The 18209-nt window shown below is 38.7% G+C and overlaps 2 protein-coding genes across 8 annotated transcripts in view; both read left to right on the top strand.

Moving 5' to 3' along the window:
* The window catches only part of LOC126366199 (SH3 and multiple ankyrin repeat domains protein 3), a 248622-nt gene that overhangs the window by 140531 nt on the left and 89882 nt on the right, over positions 1 to 18209 (top strand). The gene's annotated exons all lie outside the window — the stretch shown is intronic.
* LOC126366235 (uncharacterized protein K02A2.6-like) lies at positions 7676 to 11938 on the top strand. Of its 2 annotated transcripts, none has more exons than XM_050009282.1 (2): positions 7676 to 8640; positions 9011 to 11938. In XM_050009282.1, exon 2 carries the CDS (start codon positions 9532 to 9534, stop codon positions 11593 to 11595), a length of 2064 nt encoding a protein of 687 aa, XP_049865239.1. In that variant the 5' UTR covers positions 7676 to 8640; positions 9011 to 9531; the 3' UTR covers positions 11596 to 11938. The 2 variants fall into 2 exon arrangements, with proteins under 2 accessions (XP_049865239.1, XP_049865240.1); XM_050009283.1 differs by having other exon boundaries at positions 9014 to 11938.

Consider the following 18209-nt stretch of genomic DNA (forward strand, 5'->3'; position numbering starts at 1 on the left):
TGGACTGCATCACCTTCGTTATAAAGACATCTTTAATTTCCTTCAAATATACTTAAACTGCCTTTAAACTAAAAGGATTCTACTTTTAGAACAAATTCATGACACTTATACAAGTCTCGATAGAAAATAACAGGCTGTCCTAAATAAACTAGGCAACTCGTTTCCCCTCTTTTATCAAACTCTTAGGCGTATAACCTACATCAAAATCCAATTACCATACTTCCTTAATACCCTCGAGCACCATACCCGTATCATTGTTAGAACTAGAAACAAAGTCAATCCGTAACATAAAACAAAGCCTTGCAACATGTTTATTATGGAGCTGACGGGTTAGACCGCGATCATACTGGAGACTATGGACGTGCGCGATCGTCATTCAACTGTAGTTTTGTGCGCAATCAACTTGCGTCGACCCTCGACGTCAGCTTTGACTGTAGCAGAGTGCAAACTCCTTTTTACCGTCAATCACTTTAAATTTCGACATTCTCATTCCATTTCACAATTCCTCTTATTCTGCTCTAACTCATTACATCTTCGACCTTGATAAGGGTAACATCTATATTACTGTGGCCGTGTCCACTATCTTTAACTGTGATCTACTTGTCCATTACATGTCATTTTCTTTATATTGTATTTTATATATTATCGGTTTTTTCAAGCTTGAATCACCTGATTGTCCGAAAAAGTAGGCAAGATGATTCCGTGCTTCGGAGGGCGCGTTAAGCCGTTGGTCCCGGCTATTAGCGGTCAACTGTGACTTCAAGTTCCTATTTGTGAAGTGCCAATTAATAAACTGTTTACTGTTTGATTCCTGTCTTACTACTACTACTTTCTTCTCCTGGCCTGCACGTCGGGACTCCGGGCCTCCATCTCCACAATACTAATCGCAAGCGGCCCACCTGTAATTAGCCAAGAGAACTCTTATTTTGGTGGATACCACTACTCTATGCATTCGTACCTGCCCCCGGATGAGAGCCCTCAACGCATTTGTCCGGCCGAATAGTGAATGCTACCCGAGGCAAATTTTCAATGTCACGTCAATAAAATAAGCTCTGGCCTGCGAAGACTGCTAAAATGACCGTCATAATATTTAATAACGGCGCTGTTCAAGTATCAGTCATTCCCGCTTCCTACCTTTTCCTATCACCCGGCGGCGCTCATTCATTTATCGAACACGCACCAAAGTGCACCCAGCCATCTGAATTATCATCTCCGAGGGCCCTCGTTGAGCAACGGTGTCCCCAGGGACAAATCTTCAGTTTACAGCGCATCCTTAAGTTTTCCCACCTTCTCTGTCTCTTCTGTCAATCACAACAGGACCCCGATACACACCCCGCCGGCGTGGTCGACGATTTCCCTCAATCAGCGCTTTTCGCTATCGATCCACTAGGGTCGATAAATTCTTTCAAATATTTTTCCTCTCAGACGACGTCCTGAGCCGAGGTTCGCGCCTAACTGGTCACCCTCAGGCCTGTTGTCTTAAACTTTGTACCGGGTGAGAGCCTTCAGCGCTCCCCATTTGTCCGGCCAAGTAGTTAATGCGATCTGCGGCAAATTACAATAAGTCACGTCAAAAAAAATCATAACCGCCCTTTTTGCTCAAACAACCAAGACCAAAGAAGCTCTTTACCACAACACAAACAAACGTCACAGACACGCGCACGCTTGACACACGCAAGTATGATCGGCACCTTACCGCTTGCTGTAGAGTCCTGTAGCCAGGCATCCGTGACCATCATCTTGACGTTTCAATTAGGACCACAGATTAAATACAGAGGAAACGAAGCCACCGGACGAGATTCCATGTCTGACGGGAGATAATCTGATGCGGATTATGTTTTTACTGTTTCGCTGGTAAATATGGACGTGTCTTCATTTGTTATTGTACACTTGATAAGACCTCTGGTCTGGTATAAAACAGATGAGCACAAGTCTGAGAGCGCCTGTAGGTAATATCTGTCGCAGTGAAGCCACAAGTCAAAAGTAGACAACTGACAGTCACACGTGTATGGAAGTTCTAAAATAAATAATTTTCTGAAAAATATCAATTCATACCAGACAAATTCTCATGTAAATAGTTTTATCGCATTGCCCAGGACTTTTTTGTGACGTGATTAGTGCTTATTGTCGAGGAAACGATTTTACACTAGCAGGGCTAACATGCGCAACGTGATAAAATTATCGATCGATTCAATAAATTTTAACGAAATCGATAAGTTTGTTTTTTCCGTGTCACGTGACTTTGTTCGTATTTGGACAGAACGACATGACTTATGTGGGTTCACATATTAGCACCCATCGACAAAACGACATAATTATATCGTCAGAATCGATAAAATGTTTTGTTGAAAATCTTTTTTTTCGCGGGTAGACTTTGACCTGTCAATACGTGTTTAATTAGCTCTGCATATTATATTTATTTAAAATTAACTAATTGGATATGCAATAAGTTTGAAGTTACCTAAGCCTAGACTGTGACACCACTCGCTCTCTCACAAACTTGCAACACTGCACCGCCATGGATAGCACAGCTGACCAATTGCTGAAAACTATGAGTGAATTATCAACTATGTTCAGCTCCAGGATGAGTGAGTTTGAGAAGAACTTTCGCCCAGACAGCACTCCCTCTAATCACACTGTAAAGTCACTGGCAGCTGAGTACGCTTCATTCAAGTCGTTTGTATGGAAGTCACTTGATGTCCTTCGATCGCAAGTCGAGCTCCTTGTACAGGCCCTGGATCGTATGGAGACTCACACCCGAAGAAAAGTCCTGCTCTTCCATGGGATCAAAGAAGAAGATGGTGAGATTACTGCTGACAAAATTCTGCCAATATTAACCTCCCAAATGAAGTTGTGCAAAGTCAACGCTGAGTGTTTTGAGTCCTGCCATAGATTGGGAAGTAAAAGGAGCAATAACCGGCCCATACTGGTGCGTTTTGCCACCATGAAGTTAAGATCCTCGGTATGGAATACCAAAACCACTTTGAAGGGATCCAAGATTTCGGTATCCGAATTCCTAACAAAGTCGCGACAGGATTTCTTCGTGTCAGCCCGAAACCACTTTGGCGTGAGGAATTGCTGGTCGTCGGAGGGAAACATTATTGTTCTGTTGCCAGATAAGTCGCGTAGGAAGATATTTTGCCAGGCCGATCTTAATGCCCTGATGGAACAGTTTCCAAAGCGCAAATCTGTAGCGGCGGCGGCGGACATTTGATTGCGGAATGCACTTGTAATTTGGCCGGGTTATATTGTATTTCGAATTTATATTGCTTTCTTTTTCAAATCGCAGGGTATGTTATCATTATTATTTAACTTCTAATTTGTAACTGTTCAACAACTTAATCAAAATTTTTATATAATTCTCTTAATTGTAGGTTAACAAAATATTGTTTTGATTCCTTTCAGTTGACGTTTAAGTTAAGATGACATGTCATGATGACAGTTCCTGCGTTTTGTTTTTGCTTTTTTTCTGCTTCTTTTTTTTTTCGCATTGTTATGTATTGTGTTGTGTTTATAAAGTTAGTTAAGTTCAGAATCTTTCTGGTCAACCCTAGGCTGGGTATAATGAGGGTATAATAGTGATCTACTTTAAAAAAATAAAGAATTAATTAGCTTAAGTTATACATATATATTTATTTACTTTATTATTATTTATCTATAAAATAGACTATTAGTATGTTAATAGACAATGATTATTTAACTTGCTCTTCCTCTGACGAATATGAAAGTGCTCTAAGCGTTTCATCCGTCTCAGACTCTGAACCTCTTGAGGTAAAGCTCTCGGCAGTCTTTGATACCAGCTCCAAATTCCTTTCCCTCGTGCACATTAACGCGCAGAGCCTACCTCGTCAGTACAATGACCTTCTTGCATCCTTCAGCGCCGGCGTAGTTGACTGCATTCTTGTTTCGGAAACATGGTTAAAGCCCTCACTCCCATCTACATCTTGCTCTATTCCGGGTTACAAACTATACCGTAATGATCGTGTTGGGCTGCGTGCTGGTGGTGTGGGTATATATCTCCGTGGTAATATTCCTGCCAATCTGCTTACATCTTCTCCATCACAATATTCTGGGTCGGTGGAGTATCTCTTTCTTGATATCACTATCCATCATAAGAAACTACTACTGGGGGTCTTATATAGCCCCGATGACCAAGTGAATTATTTTCAAACAGTTGAAGATGTATTAGCTGATTACATACCTTGCTTTGACCATGTAATTCTGATGGGTGACTTTAACACCTGCTTGTTGAAAAATGATCACCGGTCTCACAGGCTTACTGACTTAGTCTCTTCCTTAAACCTACATATCTTACCTCTGTCAGCTCCCACTCACTACTTTCCTAATTGTAGGCCTTCTCTTTTGGATCTAATTATTGTATCTAATCCCAACTTAGTAGCTTCACACGGGCAAATGTCGGCTCCTTTCTCACATCACGACTTAATCTTTCTCTCATATAAGATTCGGCCGCCCAAATCTAAAGGTAAGGTATTGTTCATGCGCAACTTTCAGCATATGGACCTGGAACGCTTGAGAGAGGGTATTCAGGGCATTGATTGGTCCACAATTGTATCAATGGATTCCATTGATGATATGGTCCAGGCGTTCACGAATCAACTTTTAGCACTGTATGATGTCCATGCTCCTGTACGACCTGTGCGAGTCAAGCGAGCACCTGCGCCTTGGTTGACTCCTGTGATTAAGCGAACAATGGCTAAGCGTGACACAGCAAAATCTCGTTACAGGAAAGATCCTTCATGCGATAACTTCAATTCCTACAAAAAACTGCGCAACATCTGCAATCGAATGTGTAGGGATGCTAAACGTCGCTATATTCACACTAGTATACAAAATTTGTCCCAAACTCATGTGTGGAGATTTCTGCGAACTCTAGGTGTAGGAGGAACTACGGATACTTGTAAAAGTAATGTGGATCTGAATGCACTGAACTCCCACTTCTCCACTCCTCCAATTTCACTGGATGCTCATACGAGATCTGCTACTCTGTCCTATCTCTATGCTCTTGTCCCACCTGACTGTCCTTTGTTTTCTTTCGAGCCAATCACCGAGGTTTCCATTAAGAAGAGTATTCGGTCAATTTCGACAAAGGCTATCGGTAGTGACTGTCTAAGTCTTGACATGATCTTGCCCATATTGGATGATATTGCACCTATACTCTCTCACATTATTAATTATTCACTTAGATGCAATATCTTTCCTTCACTATGGAAGAAAGCCTTTGTCATTCCTCTTCCCAAAACCTCAAATCCATCTTCTCTCTCCCAGTATCGTCCTATATCCATTCTTCCTATTCTTTCTAAGGTCCTGGAGTCGGTTGTTCACAGACAGCTATTCTCCTACCTTGATTCGAATAATCTCCTCTGCCCTCTCCAATCCGGTTTTCGTCCCTTTCACAGCACTGTTGGGGTACTGCTGAATGTTACGGAGGACATTCGTCATGCGATGGATAACACCAAACTCACGGCGATTGTACTCTTGGACTTTAGTAGTGCGTTCAACTCTGTTGACCTTGACATCCTTTTGGGTACTCTTCACTCCGTTAACATCTCCCCCTCTGTGATTTCTTGGTTTCGTTCTTATCTCCTCGGTCGTCAGCAATGTGTCAAAGTGGATGGCCTATCATCCGATTGGACCTCTCTTTCAGCTGGCGTGCCTCAAGGCGGTGTTCTCTCTCCTTTACTTTTCTCAATCTTTATAAATACTATTTCTCACTTCATTTCTTCTTCCTTCCATTTGTATGCAGATGATTTACAAATTTACAGGCATTTTTCTCCCTGCGATGCCTCTGAAGCGATTGACGCATTAAATTCTGACCTATCAGCCATTAAATCGTGGGCAACTACTTTTGGTCTCCTTGTCAATCCCGCTAAATCACAGGCGTTGATCGTGGGTAGCAGTAGACTCAGAAGTATGCTTGACTGGAAGTCTTTTCCTCCGCTTGTCTACGACGGGATCCCTATTGCCTATTCTGAGAAGGCGAAAAATTTGGGGCTTATAATGGATTGTCATATGTCTTGGTCTTCTCATATTAATGAGCTGAGCAAGCGTATGCACTTCACGTTTCACTCTCTCAAGCGTCTCCAATTCTTCCTCCCTTTTCACACCAAGATTATGCTGGCGCAATCTCTCCTGCTCCCGATTCTCGACTACGCGGACGTCTGTTACTTGGATGTAACCGAGGAGCTGCTTAACAAACTCGAGCGTCTTCAAAATTTGGCGATACGTTTCATCTTCGGCTTACGCAAGTATGACCATATTTCTGAGTTTCGTGCGTCGTTAAAATGGCTCCCTATCCGACTTCGCCGTGATGTGCACATCCTTTCCTTCCTTTACAAAATTCTCTATGATCCTGGTACCCCTTCCTATCTACGGTCCCGCTTCCACCTCCTGCCCCCTCCCTCACGTTCTAGGCGTCCATGTATTACTAAGATGCTGGAGATACCTAGGACCAATACCAATTTTGGCTTTCACTCATTTTCCGTCCGTGCAGCCATGCTCTGGAATAGGCTGCCGAGGGTAGTTCAGGAGAGTTCCTCTTACCTAATTTTTAAGAAGAGAGTCAAAGAGCACTTTTTATCCATAGAGTATTCGTAGTCTAAGTATATTGTTATATATATAATAGGTATGTATGTAGGTATAGTATATTTTATATGTGTATATATTTATAGAGGCTTAGGCATATGTTTGTGTATATATATATTTTTAAACGGTTTTATATGTAGATATAATTATTATAATGTATTTAATATATTGCACCTCTTTTTATTCTTCCGCAGTTACTCTAATACTACCTCTGGGTTGGCTGGAAGAGATCTCTCTTAGAGATAAGTCCACCCTTGTAAACGTCCATTTCTTGTTTGTGATGTAACTAGTTGTTAAGTGCAATAAAGTATATTCAAAATGTCAGTGACAAAATGTTATCACGTTAGGCATGTTAGCCCTATAGATGAGGCCGCGTTTTAGCAACTGCATACATTACGTTGTTGGCGAAACCTTGGTCGCGCATGGTGTGATATGGTGTGGTGAGATAGGGCACAGTGACCTGTTATCGTCGGCCAGACACATCATCTGACCTCTCCTTCAATCGTGTCGGTTTTCCGTTCCACTGAAGCAAGGAGGGGTAAGACGAGTGTGTGCGCCTGCGTTTTGCGCGAACGTCTGCGCACCTTAATATATCCTGCGTACCTGACCGCTTCCGTTAGGAGTCGAAGTGGTCGCCATTGCCGAAATCGGTTGGAGCTCATAATCATCACATCCTAAAACTAAAATTTCTCGTCAAAACTGTATGCTGCAACCCTAAACCATCTTAGCTTTTCAGACAAATCTCGTCTCTAACCGTACCGAGTCTCATACATTAACATTACTAGGTATACCTACCTAATACGCTGCACAGCGAAGTAATCCTACGAACATCTGTCATCTGTCAACTTGGCGACGCATATTCATAATCCAGCCCGCTACTCCACTAGATTTAATGCAAATGTTTAGTGGGTGTCGACTAGCTGAACTTTGCTTGCATGTGGTCGGGACAACTTCTAAAATTTATTAGCTTGACATTGTATTCTATTAAAATCTATATTTAGTTGGAAAATTGTTATTCTATTTTCAAATTTCAAAAAAGTCCATTGAGTTTAAGCGTTATTTTTTGTTTTAGGATTATTTATAGTATGTGAAGCAGAAGATATAAAATTTTCGGAATCAGATACTGTTGAAAACTTGAGGAAAATACTTAGCACATACTATCAAGCTCAAGAACAATCGTTAGCAGTACATCAAAACAAAACAATGGCGTCAAATTACGACATTAAGGTGTTTGACGGGGACAACTGGGAGACGTTTCAACAACAACTCGAGTGTGTTATTGTTTTCAATGATGTGCCGGCGGCAAAGATGGTTCCATTGCTAATTACAAAGTTATCACCAAAAGTTTTTGAGTCATTAACTTACTCGTGCGCGCCGGAAAAACCAATTACATTAACCTATTCAGCACTATGTGAAAAACTAAAACAAAAATACGAAAAAACACATTCACCATTGATGGACAGAGCCGAATTTAGAGGAAGGAATCAATTACCTACAGAGACAATTGATGACTACTTATTAACATTACGAAAATTAGTGAAAGGTTGTCAATTCAAAGATGAGGAAGACCAAATTAAGGAGAAATTTATAGAAGGAGTATACTCAAAGATGATAAAATTTGAATTATTAAAGCAAGGGGAACAATTAAAATTAGACTCATTAATACAATTGGCAAGAACAGTGGAGTCAGCATACAAGCATGCAAATGGAGAAAAGGACATAAGTACAGTTTCATATATGAAGCCTAGGAGGAACACTCCGAAATTGAAGACCGGACACCAAAAAGACCGGAACTCACAGCCAACTAATAAGAACAAATGTTATTGTTGCGGAAAAGACAATCACATCAAGAAAGATTGTACGTTAAGGAACAAATACTGCTCTGAATGTGGTCAAAGGGGACATATTTATAAAATGTGTCAGCAAAAAAATAATACAAATATTCTGGACGTAAAGTGTGAGGAGGAAGATGGTGAGCAGGCCCTAGATGCCGTAAAGGACCTATACACAGAGTATGAAACATTCTCCATGCACAGTGTGAGTAAAATTCCACCGTTTATTTTAGAAATTGACTTAAATCTGGTTCATAAAGTGCCTTTTGAGGTGGATACTGGGGCAGAAGTGTCTGTAATGCCCCTCTCATTTAAAAATAAATATTTAAAGGAGTTTAAAATAGAAACATGTAAAGCGGCATTTAGAAATTTTGATCAAACAATTTCATATCCCCTAGGAATCATTCACAATATACCAGTACGGTATAATAATGTTGAAAAGAAATTAAGTATATTCATAACGAAGGAAAGTACCCCATGTTTAATTGGACGCAACTGGCTGCATCAGTTAAATATGTGGCCACCCAAAAATATTTGTATCATAAATACTAAGACAAGTGTTCAAAATGTTTCAGAAGCACAACGATTAATAAAAGAGAGGTTCGCAGCAGTATTCACCCCGGGATGGGGGAAGTTTAATGGAGAAGCCATATCTTTGAAGCTGAAACCAGAGGCTAAACCAAAATGTCTACCGGTCCGTCGTGTCCCATATGCTTTACGCGATAAGGTAAAACAAGAAATTATACGTTTACAAGAAAATGGAAGAATAACACCGACGGAACAAACCCAGTGGGGTACACCTGTGGTTCCAATCTTAAAGCCCGATGGCTCAGTGCGATTATGTGGGGACTATAAAGTAACCTTAAACCCTCATTTAGAAATTGATCACTATCCGTTGCCACATATTGAGGATATATTTGAAACATTAAAAGATGGTGAATACTACTGCGAGCTAGATCTAAAAGAGGCCTATTTACAGGCATTATTGACTGAAGAAAGTCAAGATTATACTACTATAGTGACCGAATTCGGAACATATAAATATAAGTCCTTGCCTTACGGGGTAAATACGGGACCAGGCTCCTTCCAGCGGTTAATGAGTAACCAATTAAAAGATATTCAAAACACAGTGGTGTTTATTGACAATATTTACATGGCAGGGAGAAATTTGCAGGACTTGTATGATACAGTGGTGCAAGTATTAACAAAACTAGAACTATGTGATTTTAAACTAAAAATAGAAAAGTGTAAGTTGTTCACAAAATACATTGATGTGTTTGGTTTTCGCATTAATAAGTATGGTATGAGTGTAATTAAATCTAATTTGAAACCATTGCTGAATGCCCCAGCACCAACAAATTTGACTATGTTAAAGTCCTTTTTGGGGAAAGTGAATTACTATTCACGTTTCTTAAACAATATGGCCACAGCTTTGACACCCCTATATGAATGTACAAAAAGAGGAAAATTTAAGTGGACAAAAGAATGTCAATTTGCATTTGAACTGATAAAAAACAAATTAGCAAATACTGAAAACTTAAAACATTTTAATCCTGAGCAACCAATAATTATAACTTGTGATGCATCACAAAGTGGATTAGCAGCAATATTATCAAACCGAGATGAAAAAGGGGTAATAAAACCAGTAGCTTATGCAAGTAAAAAACTAAATAGTACGGAAATCAAATATGCTGCAATTGATAAGGAAGCTATGGCTATAGTGTTTGGAATAACAAAGTTTTACAACTACATTTATGGGCGATCATTTGAGTTGGAGACTGATAGCTCAGCTTTGGTTAGAATATTTGGTCCAACTAAAGGTATTCCAAAAATGGCAGCTAAAAGATTGCAACATTATGCTATATTTTTGTCAGCATTCAAATACAAAATTAGGCATATTAAAACAAGCATAAATCCAGCAGATTTCCTTTCCCGAACGCCAGAGTTACTACAAGAGGATGGCTTAATGTTGCACTCTTTATGCTTAAACGGTAATGTGACAAATGTAATTCAAATACATAATTCTAAAATAGATCATTTAAACTGGAAAATAATCCAAAATAAAACTAAAGTTGACCAAACTTTATCAAAAGTACTTCGTTATTGTATGGATGGTTGGCCAGAAAAGAGCTTAATAACACCTGATTTACTGCCATACTATAACAGGAAAATTGAAATTAACATAGACAGAGGTTGTTTATTTTGGGGGCACAGAATTATAATTCCTGAACCAATCAGGCAGGCTGTGATGCAGAGTTTACATGAGTCACACTTTGGAATTGTTCGTATGAAAGAATTGGCTCGATCATATTTTTGGTGGCCAAATTTAGATTCACAGATAGAAAATGTAACTAAATCATGCCTAATATGTTTGACAAATTTTAAAAATCCGCCTAAGTTAGAAAAACCATGGCCAGTACCGCCATCTCCTTGGTATAGACTGCATGCAGATTTCTTAGGTCCATTTTACAAAAAGATGTATTTAGTTGTTGTAGATAGTTACACTAAATGGCCCGAAGTATTTGAAATGGGAAACATGACCGCAACAAAAACTATTGATATACTTGAAACTTTATTTTCTAGATATGGATATCCAGTACATTTAGTAACGGATAATCAAACAACATTTGCAGGTTTAGAGTTTGCGACGTATTGTGAAAAAAATAACATAAAACATACATTTACCCCACCATATCACCCAGCAACAAATGGTGCCGCGGAAAGATTTGTAGAAACTTTTAAAACAACAGTTACAAAAATAAAGGAAACTGGAACTGCAGTAGGTACAGCAATACAGTTATTTTTGTTCGATTACCGTAGCACACCACAAAGAACAACAGGAATTTCACCAGCTCGTTTGATGCTGGGGAGGGAGTTGAGAAACAGATTTAGTATCCTTAGACCGCCGCCTCTAGTAGATAGTTTGATAGATAAACAAACACAAAAAGGGGAAGGGAGGAGAGACGGATATTTTATAGTTGGACAAAAGGTCATGGTTCGGGATTATAGAAAAGGATGTAAACCTTGGATTTTGGGAATTATTATAGCCGAATCTGTTCCTGGTTTAACTTATAAAGTAGACGTTCTAGGAATGACTTGGAAACGACATGTAAATCAAATGTTATCTTGTAATGAATCCATTGAAGAATCGACAACTTAGTATAGATATCGCAGGACTTAAATGTGTTTGAATAAACGACGCCAAGATATCTGTACCAGGTCACAGTCAAGGATTCGACTGGTAGTTTAATTCTTGTTTAACTTTATTTTATTAGTTGTACCTAATATAGTTGTTACTATTATTGTTGTGTAACACTTAATATCTAATATAGTTAAGGTAGTCAGTAAGTGACAGTCTAGGCTGTGTTTATACGAGGTTAGGTTAGAATAAGTTGGGGAGAATGTTGCATATCGGTTTCTGCGTGATATGGAACGCTCTCTTCTTGATAATATTAAGTGAGTGTCTGGATCTTGCTGCCCAATAAATGGATAGTAAAATACTATTACTTGTTTCAATATATAATAAGGATTTACGGGCGATTTTTTATTTTAGTCTTTTATTTAAGGGCTTTTAACAAAAGTTTGTTATGCCAGCCCCATCGACCAAGACTGACTAAAAAGTATAAAAAATACATATTTATTTCATGCCCAGCCTAAGATGTGATGCTGTTGTGAATGAAAGCATAAATCAAATATGATTCTCTGCTCGTAGGCTTTGACAAAAAGGCTTCCAAGATACCTATATCACTACTCTGACTCCTATCTTTTAGTTGTTTAAGTAAAAACAGCCTTTGTGAAGCATTCCGGATTCATTCATATAAGATATGGTACGTAGATACGTACCATAAGTACCATGAGAAAAGATTCTCTCATGCCACAAACTTCGCAGTTTGTACTATATAAAATAATCAGACAGATTTCGATTTGCTGTTAGCATAAGTACGACAATACATTGGAAGTTTTCAAACCAATTATCGAACACTCCATAAAACTGCAAAACGAACCGTAATCAGTGACATTTCGTATAGCTGCATCATTATTGATTTAGTAAACATTCCAAAACGAATGTTTCTAAACTTTCATGTTAACCACAGTTAACATACACAGGAAATCGATAAGTATAGTAAGAGGAATAGAGTTGTTAATGATTGTGACTAAAGTTGTTTGCTTAACATGGTCCGGTCCGCCAGTCCGTTAGGTCAAACATAGTGGATTGTTGGAGTTTGTTTTGCACCTTCTATGATGAACACAAGGATTTGAACTACACGTGTTAATTCGTATAAAATGCCAGGCGTTAAAAAATATACTGATAGGTATGACGATTGCATTTCCTCTTTCAGTCAATCAATCAATCAATAATTCTTTATTGCACAAAAACATAAACACAGGACATCTACAGACGAACAAAATAAGCACAATAGGCGGCTTTATTGCTAAACAGCAATTTGCACTTCAGACGCGTTACGGAACATCCCTGTTCTGTCATGCTGCTCCATTGTGAGTAGGTGCAAAAGCAACCCAGACTTGAATGTTCACTATTTTTTAAAACCCGACCGAAAATCGAATCCGAACTTTCCGTTTTAGTGGTCAAGGTCTCTCGCCTTTACACTACACAGATCGTCATTTGTACAATAGAGATTAATAATATTGATACTTCATTACATAGACAATTCCACTGAGTGATTCAGAACAGGGGAGATTACATCATTGGGTCATTGAGGATTAATGGACTACCATTAGTATAACAACGACCCTAGTTAACGACTCCATTTGTCACTTCACCACCTAGGATTTGTACCTATTCAGGACAGTTTGTAATAAGACGATCTGGCATAACGTAGAATTTAATCTACTCTAATACTATCAAGAGGTAAAGCTGTTGATCTGCTATATTGATTTTTTTTTGCCAATTTTTTACTATATTGTGTGTGTCCTTTTGCAATAAATAATTGATTTCTTTCTTTCTATTAAATTAGTTAGGTATCCGATTTCAAAAATTTATTCACAAATTAGAATAGGTCTTCAAGGTGTACATAGCCTTTACATTATCTGAGTTATATCAAGCCGTTTCTAGATTTTAAGAGACATAGCTAGAATTCTGTGGGAAATGAACAGAAAATAAAAACTAAAATTGTGTTGTGTGTATTTTTGGTACGTCAAAACGAACACGAAATATGTTACATTAACATTTAATTATTTTACGAATTTCATACAGGTTGTGAGAAGCTGCTGCAGTTTTAGGCGGATGAGACGTTCTTATGTAAAAAATTACGATTCAAAGTGTTACCTACTGAACAAAGATATTTTTGTATTTGAATTCCTGAGATCGATCAGTTCCAAATCCCCACAGTAAATAAAATTACCATTACTTTACCACGTAAGCACCTTTTTCAAAAATCATATTCGGAACTGATTTTTGTTAACAAAACCTTGCAATACAAACAAATTTCAAACTAGGTAAAAAGTTGTCTCAATTTATACCCGGATTGAAAGAAATCAAGATTTTGTTTAAGAAAATCGGAATGTGAAGCGAGGATATGAGGCACTTAGCAAACTTCTATTTTTAATCTACACGTTAACTTAAAGTTTTCATTATGCGAAACGTTCTAGCGTTGCATATTCATTGCATGCACAAGCTGACGTCATAAACGTCGCCTTAATTCTGCAGCGAAAGAGTAGAATGCAGTAAAGAGGAAATATAACCTCTTTCGGACACGTTTTCACCATTACAGCTTCCCAAATGGTGTAGCAGGCACCCCTAGTGGTAAAATAATAATAAAAATACCTGGGACTGTAGCCAAGTTGCATGATTAGTTACGAAAAACGACAGCGACATTATGTGACATGTTAATTCCATACATATTCGATCACACTGTCGCTTTGCGTTGCTGTTTGCAACTTAGCTAAGGACCCTGTAAAACTGGCCTACAGTTACCTACTGAGCCTGGTGCCAACGCAGAATGAAAGTCATCATCGTAATTCAATCTAATAAACTCTATCTCTATCGTGGGTTCACCAGATGTCGGAAGGTAAATTGCAGTGCAGCTACGTATTATCGCTAATATTAAGCATTGGCGACAAGTGTACCAGTCGTTGCTTACAATATAACCTGATGGTTTAATGCCTCGTCTAACGCGATAGTTAACACTTTATTGCACATATTCTGTAAACAAGCACGGTAAACGGCGTAAGAGATACCAAGCAAATGGCTTAGTACGTCGTATAGATGCTGCGCAGGATACTATAATTTTGAGCAAACTTTAGGACAAATTGTTAGCCGGAGTTTTACGAAATACCTCGTGTGGACCATACTCCACTCCAGTGCCGATTGGAGGAGGTGTTTGGGTTTATTAGTCCAGGACTAATGGCTTAATGTGCCTTCCGAAGCACGGACTCATTTTATACGTGCGTTAAGCATACGACCTACTACTGTTTATTTCGTAATCATCATCTCCCTAGCACTATCTTATTTACACAGATTCCGTTTACCCAGTCTTAAGATTGGACACCAGTCCGTATCGATGATTTAGTCCGATTTTTCATCGAAACGACTGCTAGTTTGACCTTCCAAACTACGAAAGGAAAACCAGCCCAATACAGGTCACAGACGTCCCTAGGCACCTACTGCTAAACTACTGTTCATTTAAGTCTAAAATTACTTACCTATAAATAGAATAACAAACAACGGAGCTTATTTGAGAGCCATCCCTTTGAATTTGTCATGTAATTTAATACAATCATTAGATGTAATTACCGGCTCCGAACAACACGGTCGCTCTGAGCCAATTAGCCTCTCTAATTAGTGAGTCGATTATGAATTTCAGGAGATACATTGTGTAGAACTGATTGAATCGAATAGGTACTAAGGTTGACAGGAATTATTTAAGTGACAGTAGTTAATTATTATGTTGGCGTAAATTGGGATCCGTTAACAGTTAAGTGGTTTTTGAGACTTTCTGTAACTATGATGAATTGTTTATTACTATTATAGGCGTAGTTAGCATGCGAAATGTATCCTGCGCAGCGATGTGCCGTTCCCGGGAATGTTCCCGTTGTAAAAAACTCTTCAATAGTAAGGACAGTCATGACCAATATCATGTACTCACTTTAGAACCCTGTCGCACTATCATATTTGACATTCAATGAGACTGTTTAATTTGTCAAAAAAGTTAATGTAACATGGTTTCAAAGTGTATACATATTAGTACATTTTCTTTTTCAAATTGCTCTTTCTTGTACTCTGGTTTACATCATCATCATCTCCCTAGCAATATCCCGTTTTTCACAGGGTCCGCTTACCTAACCTGAAGATTTTAACAGGTACGGTTTTTTACAGAAGCGACTGCCTGTTTGACCTTTGCATTTCTCGGAAATGTGGGTTTCCTCACGATGTTTTCCTTCACCGCTGAGCACGTGATAATCATTTATAATCCAAACATGAATTCGAAAACAAATTCGACAATCGTTGCTTTAGGCCTGTAGTGGATTCGAACCTGCGACCTCAAAGTAAGAGGCAAGCGTACTCTGGTCTTATCTGCCTTAATGCATGCGTTTTGCGCTGTTTCACTACCGGGAACGGCACATGACCGATCCTGCCGCTATAAAGGTTCATCATTTTCATCCACCTTAAGACTCCCAACTGTACCTGTAAGTTTTTTTTTTTTGTTACTTCTGACTCTACCCAGTCCAGATTACGAGCGCGACTTGTCTGTCTGCATTAGATATGAACAAATAGAGAAAAACAAATGAATTGTCGATGACGTAACAGAACCGATACAAAGCGCAGACAGTAAATTATGCCAGTATCTATACCGGTACTGAGCCGCCACTTTCTGCAACCATGGTGATCAATCAACTGAACACTTGATGATTGATTTACATTTATAATAGAAACCGGTTTGAGAATCGGGACGAGTACATGTTTAAAAGTGTCTAGTAATTGAAACTTAGGGTCGCATCATGGTGCTGATCTCGGACTTTGGGAACGTTCTCGGCAGTAAAAAGGCGAAAAACTTATGTAAAAAGAACCTTATTTGCCTAACCTTTGGGCAGATAAGACCAGAGTTCAGTAAAGAACAGTAAGTGGTTTGAGTGCTGGACTCACGATCTGGAGGTCCCGGATTCAAATCCCGGTGGGGACATATCACAAAAATCACTTTGTGATCCCTGGTTTGGTTAGGACATTACAGGCTGATCACCTAATTGTCCGAAAGTAAGATGATCCGTGCTTCGAAAGGCACGTTAAGCTGTTGGTCCCGGTAACTACTTACTGATGTAAGTAAGTAGTCGTTAAATGAGCCATGTCAGGGGCCTTTGGCGGCTCAATAGTAACCCTGATACCAGGGTTGATGGGGTTGGTAATCCACCTCACAACCCACACGATAGAAGAAGAAGAAGTAAAGAATAATTTGAAAAAGAAAAGCAATCTTACTATTCCAAAACTTTTGCAAAAGGAACATTCTCACTTTGGAAACATTTCCGGCCACGGAACGTCATTAGTCGCATCACATCCAATGCGACGTAGCAACAGCGTTGCTGATGCTAAACTATCCACCGGGAAACTTATTGGAACTGCCGCACATGCGTTGTTAACATTTTGTTTGTGGTGCGGCGTTGCAGCCAAATATGTAACTCCCTACCCCGACACATACATTCATTCCTACATCATTACATACGCTATGAATCTCCACTGGGTTAGGCAGGTCCACAATTCATTATTTTATTTTATTAAGGATAAAAAACAGTTATACAATAGGTAATACTTAAGATAATATTAGCCTAAGTTACAACGAAATGTATAACCAACTGGGATATCCACATATTAATATAATCGAAGTGGTAAATAGTGAGTCTACTACAGTGAGTTTAGACGGAAGCATGCACTCGTACACCATAACAACCGAAAAATAATAATATTATGAGCTTGAAAGTTTTTGAAACTGGATGATTAGATACACCTTCGCACAGAAACCACTGAATGGGCATAATGAGACTATGCACTAATATACATAGTATAAATTCCTGAATAACACATCAAAAGTAACAAAAAAAAAAGAAACTAAACTACGAAAAATAATGAACAAGGATACGTTGCGGCCGCTAGTAAATACGTATTTATGTTGATAATAATCTTTCCTGAATCTCTTTTCTAAATCTATACTCGGAAAGCGCACATTACACAAAGCGATTCGTCATAATGCATCTTGTTGTAAGTTTTAAACTCATGGATATGTGAAACGTCGTACTCCCAAATAATAAAATCATGGGCAGATGGGGGTCTTCTCTACGGAGATAGGTTGTCTGCGACCTGGTGACCCCCCCTTCCCCCTTGCCCCTGATATAAAAGCTAGATCCGCTCCTAAATACAATTACAACCCAAATAGCTATTTCTTTCTATATTTCTATTTACTAAACCAGACAACCCTATTCTTACACTTACTAACTGGACTATTATCGGCCGTATACAATTAATCATTGAAACAATACTAGTAAATTAGTCATACGGTTATAAATGCAATTTCATAACGAATGAAATCCATTATACCCTCAGTATAATCTGAGTATAGTGGTACGATTGATAAATATATGTACTTATATTTAGTTGTATATTAATATTAATAAAATAGCGTGCTAAAATTACTATAATCAAATACAAATGTTACCTAATATGAAAAAAGTAACATTAGATAAATAGTGATGCTTGTTATTTTTTTATATTTATTTTCCACACATAACATACATAAACAGCCTATATACGTCTCACTACTGGGCACA

This window comes from Pectinophora gossypiella, chromosome 4, assembly GCF_024362695.1.
Source record: "Pectinophora gossypiella chromosome 4, ilPecGoss1.1, whole genome shotgun sequence".
Taxonomy (NCBI): domain Eukaryota; kingdom Metazoa; phylum Arthropoda; class Insecta; order Lepidoptera; family Gelechiidae; genus Pectinophora; species Pectinophora gossypiella.

Excerpts from the sequence above, each read along its gene's own strand:
- LOC126366235 (XM_050009282.1), top strand. The coding sequence starts at position 9,532 with ATGAGTAACCAATTAAAAGATATTCAAAACACAGTGGTGTTTATTGAC.